Here is a 23,005-nt window from a genome sequence, read left to right as displayed (position 1 = left end):
GTTACAAGGCCATGGCAAGAAAGGCCATATAAAAGTGATTCATTGCACTGCAGTCCCTCATAGACCCCTGTAGGAATAGACCAAGCAAATTCAGTGGAAATAAGAGACAAACACATGTAACCCCATGGACTTAGCCTTGAGGTGGTCCAGGGCTATTTAGGAATTAAACCTAGACATGCTTGTAAAACGGAAGCAATGCACAGGTGTCAAATGACTCTCAATGAACTGGTATTTGAGTACAGATTTGGAAGTAGGGAGTAGCTCTATGACCTTGCACACACCATTTATAAGTATTGTACATTCGAGTTCTCTTGTTTATAAAATAGTGATGATGATAATGATGCCTGTCTTATACAGTTATTGTGGAGATGAAATTAGTTAACGTATTTAAGGCATGTAGAAGAGTGTCTGACATGTGATATGAAAAAGCATCCAGTGTTCCCACTTTTTCCATTTGTTTCTATTACAGTGTTATCAAATGTCATCACTTTTAGCAGTCTTCATGGTCATATATTTTTCTGTTTTTATTTCTTTTATATTTTTCTTATTCCTAGAGAGGTTGAGATCTTGGTACCGAGAGTGATTCTGGAGGAACAAAATCATAAGGATAAGTTTTCTAAATTGGTTCTCAAGTCTGACTAGTCTTAAAGGTGCTTATGTCTCTACCTACAGTAGTAAAGAGGGTGCTACTAATCCATGCTGTGAGGTGGCAATATTAATATGCAAAATATCACTGCCAATAAGTGAAGTATTGGTGTGAAGCGAGGCTCTGTATGATCACGTTTTGATACTTTTCTATAATTTGGTCAGAATGAGAAGTATAGGGAAGCTGGTTGGTTGGTCCTACTTTTGCCAGACAAAGTGGTGAAAGAAAGAGATGAAGGGCTTCAGAGTCACAGCTAAAGTGCCGCATAAAAGACCTCAAAGTTAACCACTTTTGCCCTGAAAGAAAGCCTTATTTCTTCTAGTAACAGAGCTGATGTTGCCGAAAACCAAACCCAGAGTCTTATTGTAAGAGTGGCTGAATTACAAGGCCAACAGAATTCCCAACCTCAAGTGACACCTGATGTTAAAGTGAGGGCATTAATTGGGAAGAAATGGAATCCTGAAACTTGGAATGAGGACATATGAGTAAATAAACAGGAAGCTGGGGGCATTGAGCCCCTAAATTTCATTGAATCACTCCTGCCAACAGAACCAGCCTGTTTACTCCCATCTGGAGATTACTCCATTTTTGTCTGCTATGCCACCCACCACAGTAAAACCATTAGCCCCTACCCTGATCAGATGAGATTAACCCAGCTGTGTGTGAAGAGCCTAGAATGGCATCTGAGTCATTGCCTGGGGCATAGCCTGAGCGAGATGCCTTACAAGACATTGCTGAATATTCTTAGAACACATTCCCACTACACATATTTGCTTCTAGATCTATAACTAGACTTAAGTCTCAGTGAGCCTCAAAAAGTGAAGTAGAAAGCATGACCCAGCAGGAGGTACCAAAACCAAATCCGTTGCCATTGAGTCAATGCCAACTCATAGCAACCCTGTGGAACAGAGTAGAACCGCCCCATAGAGTTTCCAAGGAGCACCTGGTGGATTTGAACTGCTGACCTATAGCTCTTAACCACTATGCTACAAGGGTTTCTGCACAAAAGAATTGCTTTACATTTCTAATATGTACAAACAGAAACCTGGGAAATATGTGTGGGAATGGCTATTAAGGGTGAGGGATAATGGTGCAAGGAACATAAAATTGGATCATCTGAGGTTTTTTTTTTTTTATTATTGTACTTTAGATGAAAGTTTACAGAACAAACTAGCTTTCCATTGGTTAGTACACATGATGTCTTATGACATTGGTTAACAACCCTATGACATGTCAACACTCTCCCTTCTCGACATTCGGTTCCCTATTACCAGCTTTCCTGTCCCCTCCTGCCCACAAGTCCTTGCCCCTGGGCTGGTGTGCCCCTTTAGTCTTGTTTTGTTTTATGGTCCTGTCCAGTCTTTGGCTGAAGGGTGAACCGGATTATCTGAGTTTATTGATATGGGTCCTCTAAGCACAGATTGTTTGCTCAGTGTTTCAGCTTGAGAGGTTAAGAACGAATCTAATAGTTTATTAGGTTAGTTCACTGAAACATGGATTACATGTGGCCTATACTAAAGTTGAAACACCAGACCTCCCTTGATATACTGTAGAAGGTACCCAAAGGCTTAGGAAAATTGGCATGTTATTTATCAGGTTAGACCCATAGACCCAGACTTGGAGTACCCAGAGGTCACACATTTTCTCACAACATTGAGGATCAAATTGTGAAGGCAACCCCAGCATCCCTGAATAGTGCTGTGATTGCTAATTTATGTAAGTCAGATTTGACAGTGGGAATTGCCCAAACTGAAGATACCTAACTACAATGGGGCTGATTGGACCCCATGGTGGTAGGGCTGATAGTGGCAGCATTCAATCAACAAAGAAAAGATAGCCGTGGTTGTTACCATACGGACAATGGAGTCAAAGCGGTAATCAAAATAGTCTTGACTTGTATGGACTTATGGTGTTGGCTACTTAGTCTTGGTGTCCCTAGGAGTGAAATATATTAGAAAAACTACTAAATATTTACTTGATCTGTACAAGCAGAGGAATTCTAGGTCAAGTGAATGGCTGTCTAATTCAAATTGACAGAATAGAAAGTCACGGCCCCTCAGCCAGTTCGCAGAGTTGAGTGAGTTTACAGACCCACAACCTCTTGAATGAAGGGGAGGCCAAGTTCCTTTGAAGGAAGACTCCACTACATTGCCAAAAATTTATGCTCTTAATTTTTCTCCTAGTTTTCCCCAAAGGAATCTTCTGCCTTTTAAGAGAATGACTGTTCATTGGGGAAAAGGAAATATTCAGACTTTGGGGGATTTCTGGATACTGGCTCTGAACTGACATTAATTCCAGGTGACCCAAAATGTCACTGTGGCCACCAGTCAGAGTGGGTGCATATGAAGGTTAGGTTATTAATGAAAGTCTTAACTTGGATTCATCTTACAGTGGGTTCAGTGTATCCCCAGACCCATCCTGTAGTGATTTCCTGCAGTTCTTCTGCAGTTCCAAAATGTATAATTGGAATAGAATACTCAGCAACTGGCAGAACCTCCACCTTGGCTCCCTGACAAGTGCAGTAAGGGCTGTTATGGTGGGAAAAGCCCATGGAAGCCAGTAGAACTACCCTTCCCTAGGAAAATAGTAAACCAAATACAGTACCACATTCCTGGAGGAATTGCAGCAATCACTGCCGCCATCAAGGACTTGAAGGATGCAAGGGTGGTGATTCCCACCACATCCACATTCAACTAGCCTGTTTGGCCTGTGTGAAAAACAGATAGATCTTGGAGAAAGATAGTGGATTATTAAAAACTTAACCAGTTAGTGACTCCAATTGCAGTTGTTGTTCCAGATGTGGTTTCATCACTTGAGCAAATTAATACATCTCCTGGTACCTAGTATGCAGCTGTTGATCTGGCTAATGCCTTTTTCTCTGTACCTATTTCAAAGGACCACGAGAAACTGCTTAACTTCAGCTCTCAAGGCCAGCAATACACCTTCACTGTCCTACTTCAGGGGTATGTCAATTCTCCAGCCCTATGTCATGATTTAGTCTGCAGGGACCTTAATTGCCTTTCCCTTCCTTCCACAAGATGTCACTCTGGTCCATTACATTGATGACATTATGCTGATTGGACCTAGTAAGGAAGAAGTGTCACAGACTCTAGACTTATTGATAAAACATTTCCATGCTAAAAAAAAAAAACAAAAAAAAAAACCACATTGCCGTTAAGTCCATTCCAACTCATGGCAACCCTATAGGACAGAGTATTGCTCCACAGAGTTTCCGAGGAGCGCCTTGTGGATTCGAACTGCTGACTTTTTAACCACTATGCCACCAGGGTTTCCATTTGCATGCTAAAATCTCAGTCTGACAAAAATTAAGTCACCTTCCACCTCAGTGAAATTTCTAGGGGTCCACTGGTGTGGGGCATGCCAAGTTATTCCTTCTAAAGTGAAGGATAATTTATTACATCTGACCCCTACCAAAACTAAATAGGAGGCACAACACCTGTGGGCCTGTTTGGATTGTGGAGGCAACATATTCCTCATCTGGGTGTACTGCTATGGCCTATTTATCAAGTCACTCGAAAAGCTGCTAGTTTTGAGTGGGGCTTAGAAAAAGAGAAGGCTCTGCAACAGGTTCAGGCTGCCACGCAAGAGGCTCTGCCACTTGGGCCATATAATCCAGCTGACCCAATGGTGCTTGAAGTGTCAGTGGCAGATAGAGATGCTATTCAGAGTGTTTGACAGGCCCCTCCTATTGATGAATCACAGGGCAGACCGTTAGGATTTTGGAGCAAAGTCCAGCCATCCTATGCAGATAACTACTTTCCTTTTGAGATACAGCTTTTGACTTGTTACTGGGCCTTAATAGAGACTGAACGTGTAACCATGGGCTACCAAGTCATTATGCAGCCTGAGCTGTCCATCATGAACTGGGGGTTGTCTGACCCAGAGAGTCATAACGTTGGACTTGCCCAGCAGCACTCCATCATTAAAAGGAAATGGTATATACGTGATCGGGCCTGAGAAGGACCTGAAGGCACAAGTAAGTTGTGTGAGGAAGTGGCCCAAATGCCAATGGTCCCTGCTCCTGTCACATTACCTGTCTTCCTCCAGCCAGCACAGATGTCTTCATGAGGAATTGATAATCAGTTGACTGAGGAAGAAAAATGCATGCTTGATTACAGATGGTTCTGAAACATATGCAAGCACCTCTACAAAGTGGACAGTGTTAGCACTGTAGCCACTTTCTGGGACCTTCCTGAAGGTCAGTGGCAGAGGGAAATCCTTCCAATGGACAGAACTTTGAGCAGTGCACCTGATTGTTCACCGACAGATAAGTGAACAGGTGTGCATTGTAGACTGATTCGTGGGCTGTTGCCAATGGTTTGGCTGCATGGCCAGGGACTTCAAAGACACATGGTTGGAACATTGGTGACAAAGAGGTTTGGGGAAGAAGTATGTGGGTATACCTCTCTGGATGGTCATGTGAATGCTCACCAAAGGATGACCTCAGTAAAGGAGAGTTTTAACAATCAAGTGGATAGGGTGACCCATTCTGTGGAAACCAGTCATCCATCCTCTTTCCTCAGCCACTCCCATCATTGCCTAATGGGCTCATGAAGAAAGTGGTCATGGGTGCAGGGAGGGAGGTTGTGCTTTGGCTCAGCAACATGAACTTCTACTCACCAAGGCTGACTTGGCTACAGCCACTGCTGAGTGCCCAGTCTGCCAGCAGCAGAGACCAACACTGAGTTCCCGATATGGTACACTTCCTGGAGGTGATCAGCCAGCAACCTGGTGGCAGATTGGTTACACCGGACTGCTTCCATCATAGAAAGGGCAGCGTTTTGTTCTTGCTGGAATAGACACTCTGGATACAGATTTGCCTTCCCTGCATGTGATACTTCTGCCAAAACTACCAGAATGCCTTACAGAACACCTTATCCACCAGCGTGGTATCCCACACAGCATCGCCTGAAACCAAGGGACTCACTTTACAGCAAATGAAGCGCCACAATGGGCCCGTGCTCGTGGAATTCACTGGTCTTAGCGTGTTCCCCATCATCCTGAAGCAGCTGGCTTGATAGTACAGTGGAATAGCCTTCTAAAGACACAATTATTATGCCATCTAGGTGGCAATACCCTGCCGCATTGGGCAGTGTTCTCCAGGAGGCTGTATATGCTCTAAACCAGTGTCCAGTATATGGTGCTGTTTTTCCCATAGCCAGGCTTCATGGGCCCAGGAATTATGGGGTGCAGGTGGGAGTGGCACCACTCACTATTGCCCCTAGCAACATACTCACAAAATTTTTGCTTCCTGTCCCTGCAACCCTATGCTCTGTGGGAATGCTTCCACCTGGAGACACATCACTGATTCCTTTGAACTCAACAATAAGAATGCCACCCAGCCATTTTAGGTTCCTCATGCCTCTGGATCAAAAGGCAAAGAAGGGAGTTACCATACTGGCTGGTTTGATTGCTCCTGGTTACCAAAAGTACATCGGATTACCATTACATAATGAAGGTAAAGAAGAGTATGCCTGGAATACAGGAGATCCCTTAGGGCATCTCTTGGTACTACCATGCCCTGTGATTAAAGTCAATGGAAAACTACACCAAGCCAACACTGACATGACTACTAATAGCCCAGGCCTTTAAGGAATGAAGGTTTGGGTCACCCCACCAGGCAAAGGACCATTACCAGCTGAGGAGCTTGCTGAGGGTAGAGGGAATTTGAAATGGGTGGTGGAAAAAAGGCAGTTCTAAATACCAGCTTTGACCACATGACCAGTTGCAGAAATGAGGACTGTAATTGTTATGAGTATTTATTCCTTTTATGTGTGTATCAATTATTTTTGTTTCTTATACAATATAAGATGTAAGCAGGACTAGTGTATTTCCAGTTGTACATGTTAGTTTTATCATGTGAGGCGCAAATATGATTTTATAATTCTCTTTTTGAGGTTATGTATGGTTGAAGGAGATGTGTATGGGTGCCAGGTTGACAAGGCGTGGACTTTACTGGTTAAAGTTAGGTGTCCACTTAGCTAGGCCATGATTCTCAGTGGTTTGGCAGTTATGATGTAGTTTGGCAGTTATGTAATGATATAATCACCTGCATGATAAGATCTTATATAATGTAATCACTTCCATGATATGATCTACTTTGAGTAGTCAATCAGTTGAAAGGGAGTTTCCTTGAGGGTGTGCCCTGCCTCAGTATATCGGTGGATCTTCTAGCAAGACTCTCTCTGGGTCCTGCATCTGGCTTATCATAACCTGACCTTTAGTTCTTGGAACTTGAACTAGCAGCTTACCTGCTGATTTTGGGATTCATCTGTTTCCACAGCCTGTGAGCGAGCAGCCTGCCATTTTACCTGTTGATCTTGGATTCATCAGCCCACAGCCTGTGAGCCAGCATCATGCTTTCTGACCTATCAATCTTAGGTTCGTCAGCCCCTGCAGCTATGTGACCTGAGGACTTGGGACCTGCCAGGCTGACCCTGACCTATTGGCTTGGGATCTGCCAGCCTCTACAACTGCAGAAGCCATTCCATTTGAGATAAATCTCTCTCTCTATATACACATGTATATGTATATACACTTCACTGATTTTGCTTCTCTAGAGAACAAATGCCAGGACACATGGAGATCTCCAAGGCCCAGGAAACAGAAGTTAAAGAGATAACTACCTTCCTTGAGAGCTGACAGACAAAGCCTTCCTTTAGAGTCAGCACCCTGAAATCAGACGTCTAGCCTCCTAGACTGCTCCAGGAATTGATGGAATACCAATTGGGTTGTTTCAACAAATGGATGCAACAATGGAAGCTCTCACTCATTTATGCCAAGAAATTTGGAAGACAGCTTCCTGGCCAACTGACTAGAACAGATGAATATTTGTGCCCATTCCAAAGAAAGGTGATACAATAGAATGTGGAAATTATTGAACAATATTGTTAATATCACACACAAGTAAAACTTCGCTGAAGCTCATTCGAAAGCAGTTGCAGTAGTGCATCGACAGGAAACTGCCAGAAGTTCAAGCTGAATTCAGAGGAGGACGAGGAATATCATTGCTGATGCCAGATAAATCTTGCCTGAAGATGTTTACCTGTGTTTTATTGACTATGCAAAGGCATTCGGCTGTGTGGATCATAACAAATTACGGATAACACTGTGAAGCGTGGAAATTCCAGAACATTTAATTGTGCTCATGCAGAACCTGTGCATAGACCAAGAAGCAGTCGTTTGAAAAGAACAAGGGGATACTGTCATTTAAAGTCAGGAAAGGTGTGCGTCAAGATTATAGCCTCTCACCATATTACACAGTCTATATGCTGGCAAATAATCCAAGAAGCTGGACTGTATGAAGAACGGGGTATTAGGATTGGAGGAAGACTCATTAACAGCCTGTGATATGTAGATGACACAACCTTGCTTGCTGAAAGTGAAGAGGACTTGAAGTACTGATGAAGATCAAAGACTACAGCCTTCAGTATGGCTTGAACCTCAGCATAAAGGAAACAAAAGTCCTCACAACTGAACTAATAGGCAACATCATGAGAAATGGAGAAAATATTGAAGTTGTCAAGGATTTCATTTTACTTGGATCCACAATCAATGCCCATGGAAGCAGCAGTCAAGAAATCAAATGACGTATTTGGATTGGGCAAATGTGCTGCAGAAGACCTCTTGAAAGTACTAAAAGCAAAGATATCACTTTGATGACTAAGGTGTGCCTGACCCAAGCCATGGTATTTTCAATTGCCTCATGTGTGTGTGAAAGCTGGACAATGAATAAGAAAGACTAAAGAAGAATTGATGCCTTTGAATTATGGTGTTGGCGAAGAATATTGAATACTGAATATACCATGAACTCCCAGAAGAACTAACAAATCTTTCTTGGAAGAAGTACAGCCAGAATGCTCCTTAGCAGCAAGGATGGTGAGACTCCGTCTCATATAATTTGGATGTTATCAGGAGGGACCATTCCCTGGAGAAGGATGTCATGCTTAGCTGCTTCTAAGGAGCATTCTGGTTATACTTCTTCCAAGAAAGATTTGTTCATTCTTCTGGAAGTCCATGGTATATTCAGTATTCTTCACCAATACTATTTATAGTGTTTTCACTGGCCAATTTTTTCAGAAGTGGACTGCCAGGTCCTTTTTGCTAGCCTGTCTTAGTCTGGAAGGTCCACAGAAACCTGTCTGCCACAGATGACCCTGCTGGAGTTTGAAATTCCGGTCACATAGTTCCAGTATAGAGCAACATGCAGGCCACCACAATACGACAAACTGACAGATGTTACAGCTCTCCTGTGTCTTCTGTGTTACAGCTCCTAGTCTCTCTATCTCAGTGTCTCCCTTGAAGCCTAGCAGCATGGTGAAACCAACCAATCCCCTCTCTAGGGTTCCGTACACCTCATTTGCATAGCCCCACCCAGTTATATATACCATATACCACTGAATACCAGAAGAACAAGCAAATCTGTCTTGGAAGAAGTATAGCCAGAATTGTCCTTAGAAGTGAGGATAGCAAGACTTCATCTTATGTATCTTGAATATGTTATCAGGAGGTACCAGTCCTTGGAAAATGACATCATGCTTGGTAAAGCAGAGGGTCAGCAAAAGAGAGGAAAACCCTTAAGACGGATTGACACAGTGGTTGCAACAATGGGGTCAAGCATAGCTGTAATTGTGAGGAAGGCCTGAACGAGGCAGTGTTTCATTCTGTTGTACATGGAGTCACTGGGAGTCGGAACCAATTCACAACCACCTAACACAAACAACCTAGTCCCTTGGTGGGAGTTACTAAGACTATGGGTAGAAGGGCCATATTAGGTAATTCACTGCACTGCAGGCTGCCCCCTGGCTCTTCTAGCCATTGGCTCTTTCATACTTGAAATATTAACTTCCCCCTCCCAATCATTTTACCAGTCTAAGACAGCTATTAACAATTAGTCCTTCAGTAGGGCAAAGAGTCCTCGGGGTGAGGTTATTCAAGTACAAACCATTCAGGTCTACTGCAGGTGTCTATCTGATCTGGTCAGGTTCACCAAAAGTTCGTCTTTTCTTCACCCTATATGGTGTCTGATAAAATATAACAGAGAGAAGATTATTCCCTTGCTCTGAGCCACCTGAGGTAGCAGCATAGCAAAACCTTTAAGGGATTTTAGGTTCAGCTAATGTACTTCATTCCAGCAGTGCCTCCCCCTTAGTACTTTCACAGTTACTGCTTGTCTTAGTCATCTAGTGCTGCCATAACAGAAATACCACAGTGGATGGCTTTAACAAAGAGAAATTTATTTCCTCGTGATAAAGTAGGCTAAAAGTCCAAATTCAAGGTGTCAGCTACAGGGGATGGCTTTCTCTCTCTGTCGGCTCTGGAAGAAGGTCCTTGTCTTCAATCTTCCCCTGGTCAAGGAGCTTCTCTATTGCGCAGGGACCCCATGTCCAAAGGACGTGCTCTGCTCCTTGTGCTGCTTTCTTGGTGGTATGATGTCCCCAACTCTCTGCTTGCTTCCGTTTCCTTTGATCTCTTGAGAGATAAAAGGTGGTGCAGGCCACAACCCAGGGAATCTCCCTTTACCTTGGATCAGGGAGGTGACCTGGGTAAGGTTGGTGTTACAATCCCACCCTAATCCTTTTAACATGAAATTACAATCACAAAATGGAGGACAACCAGAGAATACTGGGAATAGTGGCCTAACCAAGTTGATACACACATTTTGAGGGTGGACATAATTCAATCCATGACACTGCTTCTACAATTATACTTTTTATAATCACAGTTATCCCTGATAACAACACTCACAACTGAATCATACGCGATCAGCATCTCCATCCACCTTCTTCCCCAGACCTGTCAGGAAGAGAGAAATCAGTGGGGACCCTCCCTTCTCCCCATCATTTTATATAAACACACTCTCAAAAGCATGTAAGCCAGTCTTTATCTCCCCCCATTTTAGATAGCCAATGTATAAATTGCCTGTCCATATCAAACCAGTACTCTGAGGAGACAAGTATGTACCTTTGTCCAAGAATCTTCCGTTCTGATAGGAACTTTGAACATCTGCATCCGTAGGCAAAGTCTAGTCTAAATCAATCCATCAAATTGCAGCAATCTACACCAGCTTATGGTGTCAAATATCTTTCTCTTCATTAGGTCCAGTTGTTGTCAGCTCATCTGTAGTACCTGTGGGCTAGGTCAATCGGTACCAGCTGTAGGCTTGTGAGTTCACGCACCTCCCAGCGCTTTAGATCAACCAGCCCCTTCCCTCTCATCCCTAGCCCACGGGGGCACTACCCGTAGGATTTGGAGTCCATACAACAGTCTGCACTTCAAACCAGCCAGCCCTTTCTCTCTGTCATCCCCAGTCTCCTTGGGCTAGGTCAACAGGTGCCAATGGAAAATGTCCAAACTCAGCCTGTTTCTTCATTGCTGCACCTCCCCCAATTTCACTTATGTGTGGACCCAGATTGTCACCACAGGCACATGTACCAGGCTGTCTACTTGCTGCCTTCCTTTAGCTTCCAGTCCTAGAATGGGGTTTTTGAATGAGTACTGACTTTTCCTACCTCGGTGTATTCAAAGGCAAATCACTTGATGAAAATTCAAAAGCAAAACAGTCTTTTTTGTTTGTTTCTGCACGTCCTTCCTTCAAATGTAAATCTCTTCTCTCAGCAGCTGAGAGGGGGGGTTGGTCTGCATGTCTCTACAAATGCAAATTTTCTGACTTCCAAGGGTTAGGGTGGGGGTCAAGTATACAAAGGGCTACTGCATTGAAATGAACAGCCTGGTTTCTTTCCAGCAAATCCCAGCATATCCAATCAAGTATTGGCTGAAGGCAAAGTTACATGGTCTGTGTAATCTATAATATCCAGTATTCATTTCTATCATTCATTTAGGTATGTTTTCCAGCTCTAGATGTGAGAAATATTCGATATCCATAGTACATTCAAATAAACACATAACCCTTTTAAAAGCATTCTAGTTTTATCTTCTCCACCCATTGATTATATTTGCATTCATATGCACATGGCCTTGGGCCTGTGGTTGGTTGGAACCAGGAGAGCCTGGCCCCCTTTCAGTCATCTTGTTTAATCAACTTGGTTTTTTCCCCAGGCCACTCCAGATGTGAGTTTTCTCCCCTCAGCTGCAGTATAGCATCTCTTACTTTCCTTTCAGCCATTACAGGTAACAACCAAAGTAAGCATCTAAGAATCAAAAAATTTCACATCCCATGGCCCTTCATTCTTTCCCTTACAAAGTCCTGTGCTTTCATGACTCTGGAGCCATTTCAACAAATCCCAACTCTGACACCAACATTAAAAATGGCATGACAGGGGCATCTGACCTCTTCTAACATTGCAAGGGGGAAGGAGAATTAAGATTAGCGGCCCAAGACTGATTCCTGTGAGGTGAAGGTCAGACACACCTCCTCCTGGCAGCTCTTTTTACCAATTCTGACATGACCTCACCCTCTCATGGTGCACTGTACTTTTCTGCTGAGCTCAATAATTGGTTACCATGGCCACACACGACTCACAGACAGTTCTCATGATTATGAGGTTTATTATGAAAGTAACAGGTTACAGTTCAGATTCAGAAATGCTCAGGATACAGTTCTTCAATCAGGACACCCTGTTCTCAGCCATGCCTGCAGGCAGGTCTCTCCTTGGCCCCTCTGCCTAGCCACTGCCCTGCTCTGCAGGTTTCACAAAGCTCTTTTAGCTCTGTTGTTAATGGCCCAGAAGCACCCCACTCCACCAGTTAGTCTCAGTCTGAAAGGGCTTAGGTCTAGGTTCATGGGTCAGCAAAGCTAGCTCCACAAGGTGCCGGTAGGCACCCTATTCTGCCAGCAAGTGTCCTGCCTGAAGGTACTCAGCTTTCTCTCTCCATGGGCCAGGAAGCCCACTGTGCCATCTCCCAGGCTCTTGCCGATCTCACTTGGCCTCCTGTGGGTCACCTGGTTCTGTTATTGCCATTTTCTGCTGCTGCTTCTCACCATCTCCAGTGTTACAGCTCTCCCTCTGTCTCCTTTGTTACAGCTCCTACTCTGTCAGTCGCTCCCTTTAAGTCTAGTGGGATGGCAAAGCTGACCATTCCCCTTGTTAGGGTTGCATGTACCTCATTTGCATAATTCCACCCAGTCATTTGGTGGGAGTTACAACTATGGACAGAAGACCCATATTAGGTTATTCACTGCACTGCGTATACACAACTAAGAATTGTAACACTTGCCTAAGAAACACGTGTGTGTGTTTATACACTCGCACACTCACATACATCCACATGTATACAAGTATATATACACACGCATGTTTCTGTGAATGTGATGTGTCATAGAGAATTTCACTGCTACTTATTATAGAAACTTCTGATTTGATGATTTAATGCATTGAGTACTATGATTAGATGGATGATTGAATACACAAATTCAGAATATTTTGTAGGATTTTGAGTCTCTTATAAGGTGTTGAAAAAAACACTAGACATGAACTTGCAGCGTATGTAGAGGAAATCAGCAGAACAACTCTCTTCACATTTCAGCCATATCAAAAGGAAGTAACTTCATGAAATGGAACCCTGTTATTACAGGAATCACTGACATTCAGCGATGTAGCTGTGGAGTTCACCTGGGAGGAGTGGCAGCTCCTGAACCCTGCTCAGAAGGACCTCTACCAGGATGTGATGTTGGAGAACTATAACAGCCTAGTGTCAATGGGTGAGGACAACTCCTCTGTGTCACTCAGAAGGTGGACAGTCAGTAACCTTTCCTTTCTCAGCTATTGAAAGCTTAGGTGTATCTGAAATGGTAGATTCTTAATCCACTCTGTGGTTCTAGACAAGTGAGTGTATTCTCCCTACTCCTGAGAGAAAAACCTTTACTTCTTACTTTTGAATATTATTTTTCCAAAAATGTAACATTCTGTAGTCTTCATAAACCCAAGGCCAAATTGGTTTGTCTAAGATTCTCTGATTTTCCATGAACAGGGTATCAAGTTAGGAAACCAGATGCACTTTCCAGGTTGGAACGAGGAGAACAACCATGGACTGTATTAGACAAAAAACATATTCGAAACTTTTCAGGTGAGTCAGCAAAAACCAGCAAGGAGGGAAGGCTGTTGTAAAATGGTGGGAATAGTAGTAGCATTGTCAGAACCTATCTAACTTTAGGGGGAATAATGAGAGTCAAGATCAGCCCAAAGCTGATTCCCATGAGGTGGAAGTCTAAAAAGAATAATTTCTTTTTATAAGAATCAGCACAAAGCTGTGTCCTATGAAATGGAGGTTGAAGATGTCCCATATGTACAACTTCTCCAAACTGGTGTACCACTCCATCATCTCTAACAGCTACTTCCCCTATCCTCAGTACTCTTCCTCACATCTTTGGCTTTGGTGATTCACTGCAACATCTCACAGAACTCAGGCACCATACTTACAGTTAAGTCATTTATTAGGAAGTATCGTTACAAATGAGGATCAGGATCAACAGGAAGTAACAAGAACAACTCAGTATACATTTCTTTGTTTAGGACAGCTTCTTTTTGTCCTATAACCCTGGGCTGTGCTCGAGGCCTTCTTGAGCAAGTGTTACAGCTCTTAGTTCCATGGGTTGAAAAGCCCTACCACAGTGCTCTGGCATTGGTCTCCTGGTTCTTGATGTCTTGCCCTGCTATCACTCTTGCTGCTGCCATGCCACCATCTCTCTCTGCCTTTACCGCTCCTTCTCTCTCTCTCTCTGTTTCCCCGTGTCCCTCTGTTAAAACCTCTGTCAGGTAATCTTGTTACATAGCAAGCTGCTTATCAATTTCAAGATGTTGTCCCCTTCAGGAAAGACCATGAACTAACCAATCCCCTCTTATTGGCCAGACACATTTTGTTTGCATAGTAGGCTACAGTATCTTCATTTCAGTAGTCTGTAGTCACTTCATTTCTATACTATATTAACCAATCAATTCAAGGTGCATACCAATCACAGGGCAGGCCACAGACTAGGAACAGACAAAAAAGTATCACACCACAAGTTTTTCACAGTTTACCCAGGAAATGTCAATCAACCTGGACAAAAGTATCAAACCCTCTTGGGTAGAAAACTCCAGCAAAGGTAACTCCTCAGGGCTTAGGGGAAAAAATCTCTCAAGCTGTTTTTTCCAAAGAACCAAGGCTAAGGCCACATAAAGGAATTCATTTCACCACAATTTTGGAAGTCACATTCTGGTGAGAGAAGGAATCATAACTGAGGAGCATCTGAGGATACATAGCAGTGTCTCCACTGTTACCTCATAACAGTGTCTCTCCCATATGAGACCTCCTTTTCTTTGTAGGAGTTTAGTGGAAAATATACCCATCTATGCCTTCTGTGATCAGATCCCTGTTTATTTGACGTCTTGATATTTTTATTTGTATAGCTTTCCTCATAGGATTCTTAGATCTTTAACTTCTCCATATACTTCCATCACTCTTGCTATGAAATTCTAACTTCCAGTCCTGTCTCAATAGAGAGAACTTTGAATTCATAACTGTCCTCTGAGTACAGCACCTTCCTCCCCCATTGAGAAGTACTGATTTCACTTCCTAACATCCAGCCCCACTGTGGATATTGTGCCCCCACAGTAAACTGGTCTCTCACTATGCGATCTGCTTCCTCAGCTTCTCTTTTTCCCACTCTGAGGTGCTCCTAAGGTGCTGATTTTCATTTCTCATTTGTTCTTATAACCCTTTAAAATCCCTTCATTCTAATGCATTAGCCCCCTTCGCTTCCCTAGAGGAGGCTGTCAAGTTGAGATCTCCCTTAATATCGTCTAACATAAAATTTTTTTTAATATATTTTATTCATCTGAAAAAAAAAAACATTTTTTTCATCCTACATCTTGAGGTACCAGCATAAATCAGATCATAACTAATGTCTACTTCATTTTAATTTCTTTATATATTTATTACTCAGGATCCATCTCCTAGTTCATTGTAAACTTTACCACTATGTTCTCTTCAGTCCCTCGTGGAACTTTTTCTGTTCCAAAGCTCTAAATGTTAGAATGATTAAAACCTTGGTGTTCACCTTCCTTTAATGTACATGTTCTCTTGTTCTATGAGCATGATCTCCTCTTCCCTGTGCTTAAATCATATTTATATACTAATGTTTTCCGAATTGTTACTTTCAGATAAGACTTTTCTCAAGGTTTATGAATCCTTCTGAGATCTTCATTTCTGTACTCAGATATTTGAAGTTGATGTGCTTCAGAATGTTTGCTGGAGCATTCTATACTTCAGTGATATTCCTTATCTCATTAAAGACAGCATTACCCTGTAGCTCAACCCAGAAACTTAGCAGCAACTCTTGACACCTCACATTCTTTACCTCACCCCAACCCACAACTCCTGGCAACAGTGAATCCATGAGTGAGCCTTCTCTCCCTTCAAATATATCCTCATTTCCTCCACCTCTCTCCACACTCTCTTTTAAACCATGTTTCACAATCTGTGGCTATTTTCTTTGTCATTTTTTGCTTTTTTTTTTTAATGATTTTTACCAAAGTAAAATGTAGGCTCCATAAACATAAGGAGTATGTTTGTGTACCACCAATACATTTACTTTGTCACGTGAAATTTGTTTTGTCCCAGTTGTAACATTCTGCAATCTTCAGACACCCAACAATGGCTGCTGCATAATTGTCATTTGGTAGGGATTTGTGGAATGAAGGAAAACCTGGTGGCATAGTGGTTAAGTGCTACGGCTGCTAACCAAAGGGTTGGCAGTTCAAATCCGCCAGGAGCTCCTTGGAAACTCTATGGGGCAGTTCTACTCTGTCCTATAGGGTAGCTATGAACCAGAATCGACTCGACAGCACCGGGCTTGGGGCTTGGGTTTGTGGAATGAATACATCTTTCCTTCATCAGTTTGGATCAAGTGGCCCTCCAGCCTCTGTGGTCTGCTATTCACAGTGATTTCCTTGTACAGTCTCTACAAGTTTTTCAAGGCCTTCTTTTAGGAAGCAGCCAAATCTGTATTGTTTCTCTACTAAATGCTTTTAAATGTCACTTGTTTATATTATTGTGTGTTTACCACTGTGCAAGGAACATTAAATGTGGAGTTTTAGTTACACTCAAACCATAGGATTGCCACTAACGAGCCACCTTACGTCAAAGCATTTTTTTAATCAATTTAATCTTAATGGAGATAATGGAAGGACTCGTTGTTCTCTTCTTTCCTAGAAATCTGGGAAGTCGATGATCATCTGCCTGGGCACCAGCAAAATGAAAGCGGGGTGGAGAGCACGGAACAGTGCTATGAACATAATGCATTGGAAAATATTCATCAGCACAAAAATCATTTTCCTTTAAGGGAAAATCATGGTATGTTTGACTTACATGACAAAGCTGTGAAATCAGATTTAATCAACCAGAGTAAAAATTATAAAATAAAGAACTCTGTTGAGCTTAACAGAGTTGAGAAAACCTTTCTCCATGCTAGCCCTGAGCAATTTGGTACTGAATCTAAGTTCCCTGAGAGTCGGATATCCAACACCGCTAAATCTCAACATACTAAGCACCAGAAAACTCACAAGATAGAGAAACCACATGTATGCTGTGAATGTGGGAAAGCCTTCATCAGGAGATCTTTCCTCACTAATCATCAGATCATTCATACAGGAGAGAAACCACATAGGTGCATTCTGTGTGAGAAAGCCTTCACTAAAAAGTTCAAGCTTACTGAACATTATCAGACAGCTCATAAAGGTCAAAACCCATATAAATGCATGGAATGTGGCAGAGCGTATTTGCATGAATCAGGTCTCACTAAACATCAGAAAACTCATAGAGGGGAGAAACCCTATATATGCAGTGAATGTGGAATAGGCTTCTTCGAGAATGCAGATCTCGTTATTCATCAGCAAATTCATACTGAAGAGAATCCCTATATATGTAGTGAATGTGGGAAAGCCTTCTCCAAAAAATACAAGCTCATTGAACATCATGAAAGAACTCATAAACGACAAAAGTATGAGTGCTTGGAATGTGGCAAAGTCTTTCTCTATAATTCACAGCTCAGTAAACATCAGAAAAGACATATGGCACAGAAACCGTACATATGCAGTGACTGTGGAAAAGGCTTCATTGAGAAGTCAGCTCTCATTATTCATCACCGAATTCATACTGGAGAGAAACCCTATATATGTAGCGAATGTGGAAAACGCTTCATCCAGAAGGGAAATCTCATTATCCATCAGCGAACTCATACTGGAGAGAAACCCTATGTATGTGGTGAATGTGGTAAACGCTTCAGCCACAAGTCTTGCCTCATAGGGCATCAGAGATTTCACACAGGAAAGAGTCCATTTGTATGCATCGAATGTGGAAAACCTTATTCCAAGAAGTCAGGTCTCATTAGTCACCAAAAGATTCACACAGGAGAGAAACCCTTTCAATGCAGTGAATGTGGGAAAGCCTTCATTACAAAGTCAAAGCTAATTGTACATCAAAGATCTCATACAGGGGAGACACCATATGGCTGCAATGAGTGTGGCAAAACTTTTGCCTATACTTCTTCCTTTTATTTACATAAAAGAAAACATACAAGTGAGAAACGTATAGATTCAGTCAAGGTGGAAGACACTTCCACAGCTCATCACAGCTCATCACATACCAGTGATCTCAGGCAGAGTAACAGCCCTGTTAATACTGTGACTCTACAGATGCCTTCTGTGACACCTCAGACATCAGGAAACATCAGTGGGCCCTTAACTAATAGTAATATAGTCCTTGTGGGACAGCCTGTTGCCAGATGTGAACCCTCTGGAGATAACAGAGAATGTGTACAGGAGAGAAACCTTATGAATGCAGTGAATGTGGTAGTGCCTATGAGTGCAGTGACTGGTGTAGTGCCTTCAGTGATGAATTATATCTTATTTTATACCACACAAAAGCTGTAACATAAACTTGGATACATTCACTGAGGAATAGGGATGAGCAAGAATTTCTTCATTATTGTATGACTACGAAATATATCTGAGGGAAATCATATGAGTGCAGACACTGGGAAAGCCCGAAACACTCATTCTATGCAAATATGTGCATAGACATCAAGACATAATATAATTTTAACCTAAACACATATACATTGATTATCGTGTCAATTGAATGAAAGTCCAAGTTGATGTCAGTGGACAAAATAATTAATGTGAATTTTTAAAACACAAAAGATAATTGGTATCTGGAATGTTGCTTGTTGTTAGTTGCTGTCAAGTTGATACTGACTCATGGTGCCTCCAAGTGTTACAAATGAAAAATCACTACAAGGTGATTGGTGGGTGAAGGGCAGTATTGAATTGGTGGGCATTGGGACACATTTATATCAGTTCAGCTTGCCCAGATCAGTCTGAAGGATCAGTTGAAAACCAGAAAGTCTACCATCAATTTTAGAAGTCTATATAGAGGGACTTACAACAGGCTTACATTTAGTCTATTCACGAATATAAGGAATATTTGTCACATAATGCCTTTGTACCTGTTCCTGTTTCCAGGACCTGAGGATATAGAGGTGAATAAAAAAGAAAAAGTCCATGCCCTTTTGGAGACAGCATTGAGTTGGATTATATTTAAGTGGAATCTTCATACTCCAGCTTATCTAGTCAAAAAAAAAAAAAAAGGATGATACAGTATCTACGTTAAGCAAAATGGACGTGGAATACTTGGTACAAGGAGTTAGAAGTTTTGGGAGCTGTTGCTGTTAGGTGCTGTCAAGTCAGTTCCGACTCATAGCGACCCTATGTGCACCAGAATGAAACACTTCACAGTCCTGTGCCGTGCCCACAATTGTTATACCTGAGCCCATTGTTGCAGCCACTGTGTTGATCCATCTTGTTGTGGGTCTTCCTCTTTTTCGTTGACCCTGTATTTTACCAAGCATTATGTCCTTCTTCAGGGAATGATCTCTCCTGACATTATGTCCAAATTATGCAAGACATAGTCTCACCATTCTTTGCTTCAAGGAGCATTCAGGTTGTACTTCATCCCAGACCATGTTCTTTTGGCAGTCCATGGTATATTCAATATTCTTCCCCAGCACCACAATTGAAATTCTGTTCTTCTGTCTTATTCATTGTCCAGCTTTCCCATGCATATGATGCTATTGAAAATACCATGGCTTGGGTCAGGTGCACCTTAGTCTTCAAGGTGATATCTTTGCTTTTCAATGCTTTAAAGAGTTCTTTTGCAGCGGATTTGCCCAATGCAACATGCCTTCTGATTTCTTGACTGCTGCTTCCATGGGAATTGATTGTGGATCCAAGTGAAATGAAATACATGACAACTTCAGTCTTCTCTACATTTATCACGATGTGGGTTTTATTGGTACAGTTGTGGGGATTTTTTTTTTTTTTTAAGTTTTTATTGTGCTTTAAGTGAAAGTTTACAAATCAAGTCAGTCTCTCACACAAAAACCCATATACACCTTGCTACACACTCCCAGTTACTCTCCCCCTAATGAGACAGCCTGCTCTCTCCCTCCACTCTCTCTTTTCGTGTCCTTTTCGCCAACTTCTAACCCCCTCCACCCCCTCATCTCCCCTCCAGGCAGGAGATGCCAACATAGTCTCAAGTGTCCACCTGATCCAAGAAGCTCATTCCTCACCAGCATCCCTCTCCAACCCATTGTCCAGTCCAATCCATGTCTGAAGAGTTGGCTTCAGGAATGGTTCCTGTCCTGGGCCAACAGAAGGTCTGGGGGCCATGACCACCGTGGTCCTTCTAGTCTCAGACCATTAAGTCTGGTCTTACAAGAATTTGGGGTCTGCATCCCACTGCTCTCCTGCTCCCTCAGGGGTTCTTTGTTGTGTTCCCTGTCAGGGCAGTCACCCGTTGTAGCTGGGCACCATCTAGTTCCTCTGGTCTCAGGATGATGTAATCTCTGGTTCATGTGGCCCTTTCTGTCTCTTGGGCTCGTAATCACCTTGTGTCCTTGGTGTTCTTCATTTTCCTTTGATCCAGATGGGTTGAGACCAATTGCTGCATCTTAGATGGCTGTTTGCTAGCGTTTAAGACCCCAGACGCCACTCTTCAAAGTGGGATGCAGAATGTTTTCGTAATAGATTTTATTATGCCGATTGACTTAGATGTCCCCTGAAACCATGGTCCCCAGACCTCTGCCCCTGCTATGCTGGCCTTGGAAGCATTCAGTTTATTCAGGAAACTTCTTTGCTTTTGGTTTAGTCCAGTTGTGCGGACCTCCCCTGTATTGTGTGCTGTCTTTCCCTTCACCTAAAGTAGTTCTTATCTACTATCTAATTAGTGAATGCCCCTGTCCCACCCCCCTCCCTCCCCCCCTCATAACCACAAAAGAATGTGTTCTTCTCAGTTTAAACTATTTCTCAAGTTCTTATAATAGCGGTCTTATACAATATTTGTCCTTTTGCAACTGACTAATTTCACTCAGCATAATGCCTTCCAGGTTCCTCTGTGTTAAGAAATGTTTCACAGATTCCTCACTGTTCTTTATCAATGCGTAGTATTCCATTGTGTGAATATACCATAATTTATCTATTCATCCATTGATGGGCACCTTCCTTGGTTGCTTCCATCTTTTTGCTATTGTAAACAGTGCTGCAATAAACATGGGTGTGCATATATCTGTTCGTGTAAAGGCTCTTATTTCTCTAGGATATATTCCAAGGAGTGGGCTTGCTGGATCGTATGGTAGTTCTATTTCTAACTTTTTAAGGAAGTGCCAAATCGATTTCCAAAGTGGTTGTACCATTTGACCTTCCCACCAGCAGTGTAGAAGTGTTCCAATCTCTCCGCAGCCTCTCCAACATTTATAATTTTGTGTTTTTTGGATTAATGCCAGCCTTGTTGGAGTGAGATGAAATCTTATTGTAGTTTTGATCTGCATTTCTCTAATAGCTAACGATCGTGAATATTTCCTCATGTATCTGTTAGCTACCTGAATGTCTTCTTTAGTGAAATGTCTGTTCATATCTCGCCCATTTTTTAATTGGGTTATTTGTCTTTTTGCAGTTGAGTTTTTGCAGTATCATGTAGATTTTAGAGATCAGACACTGATCAGAAATGTCATAGCTAAAAACTTTTTCCCAGTCTGTAGATAGTCTTTTTACTCTTTTGGTGAAGTCTTTGGATGAGCATAAGTGTTTGATTTTTAGGAGCTCCCAGTTATCTAGTTTTTCTTCTACATTCTTTGTAATGTTTTCTATACTGTTTATGCCATGTATTAGGGCTCCTAACGTCCCTATTTTTTCTTCCATGATCTTTATCGTTTTAGATTTTATATTTAGGTCTTTGATCCATTTTGAGTTAGTTTTTGTGCATGGAGTGAGGTATGGGGCTTGTTTCATTTTTTTGCAGATGGATATCCAGTTCTGCCAGCACCATTTGTTGAAAAGACTGTGTTTTCCCCATTTAACTGTTTTGTGGATGGATTTATGTCTGGATTCTCAATTCTGTTCCATTGGTCCATGTATCTGTTGTTATACCAGTCTACGAGGTCAAGTTGGTAGATTGTGGCATTTATATTTTCTGCGTCTTTATTGAGCTTCTTTCTGGATGTCCTGTCCTTCACCGAAAGTGGTGTGTTGAAGTACTATTACTGTGGAGCTGTCTGTCTCACTTTTCAATGCTGATAGAGTTTGTTTTATGTATCTTGCAGCCCTGTCATTGGGTGCATAAATATTTAATATGGTTATATCTTCTTGGTGTATTGTCCCTTTAATCATTATATAGTGGCCTTCCTTATCCTTTCTGATGGATTTAACTTTAAAGTCTATTTTGTCAGAAATTAATATTGCCACACCTGCTGTTTTTTGATTGTTGTTTGCTTGATATATTTTTTTCCATCCTTTGAGTTTTAGTTTGTGTCTCTAAGTCTAAGGTGTGTCTCTTGTAGGCAGCATATAGACGGCTCTTGTTTTTTAATCCATTCTGCCACTCTCTGTCTCTTTATTGGTGCATTTAGTCCATTTACATTCAGAGTAATTATGGATAGGTATGAATTTAGTGCTATCATTTTGATGTCTTTGTGTGTTGACAGCTTCTTTTTCCCACTTGATTTTATGTGCTGAGTAGATTTTCTTTATATATTGTCCTTTCCTCATATTTGTTGTCGTTGATTTTGTTTCTGCTGAGTCTGTATTTTTCCCTTGTATTTTATTTTGATGAGTAGGATAGTTTGTCTCCTTTGTGGTTACCTTATTATTTACCCCTATTTTTCTAAATTTATTACTAACTTTTGTTTCTTTGTATTGCTGTATTTTCCTCTCCATATGGAAGGTGTATGTTTACATTTCTTAGTCCCTCTTTATTATTTTAATGTTGTCTTCTTTTATATAATAACATTGCTGTTACCCTGTGTTGGGCTTTTTTTTTAATCTTGCTTTGTTTTTTTTTTTT

General features: G+C 41.9%; 2 protein-coding genes across 5 annotated transcripts in view; both read left to right on the top strand.

The window, feature by feature from the left end:
* Positions 1 to 23,005, top strand: part of LOC126086036 (zinc finger protein 350-like) — a 319,021-nt gene that overhangs the window by 50,792 nt on the left and 245,224 nt on the right. The window lies entirely within an intron of this gene.
* On the top strand, positions 7,196 to 19,168 carry LOC126086047 (zinc finger protein 613-like). 2 transcript variants are annotated; one of them, XM_049902066.1, is made up of 4 exons: positions 7,196 to 8,334; positions 13,202 to 13,328; positions 13,598 to 13,693; positions 16,820 to 19,168. In XM_049902066.1, exons 1-4 carry the CDS (start codon positions 8,275 to 8,277, stop codon positions 18,535 to 18,537), a joined length of 2,001 nt encoding a protein of 666 aa, XP_049758023.1. In that variant the 5' UTR covers positions 7,196 to 8,274; the 3' UTR covers positions 18,538 to 19,168. The 2 variants fall into 2 exon arrangements, with proteins under 2 accessions (XP_049758023.1, XP_049758024.1); XM_049902067.1 differs by lacking the exon at positions 7,196 to 8,334 and adding an exon at positions 8,344 to 8,545.

The sequence above is a fragment of the Elephas maximus genome, chromosome 11, assembly GCF_024166365.1.
Source record: "Elephas maximus indicus isolate mEleMax1 chromosome 11, mEleMax1 primary haplotype, whole genome shotgun sequence".
Lineage (NCBI taxonomy): Eukaryota > Metazoa > Chordata > Mammalia > Proboscidea > Elephantidae > Elephas > Elephas maximus.
This window is presented reverse-complemented; position numbering and strand designations above follow the sequence as displayed.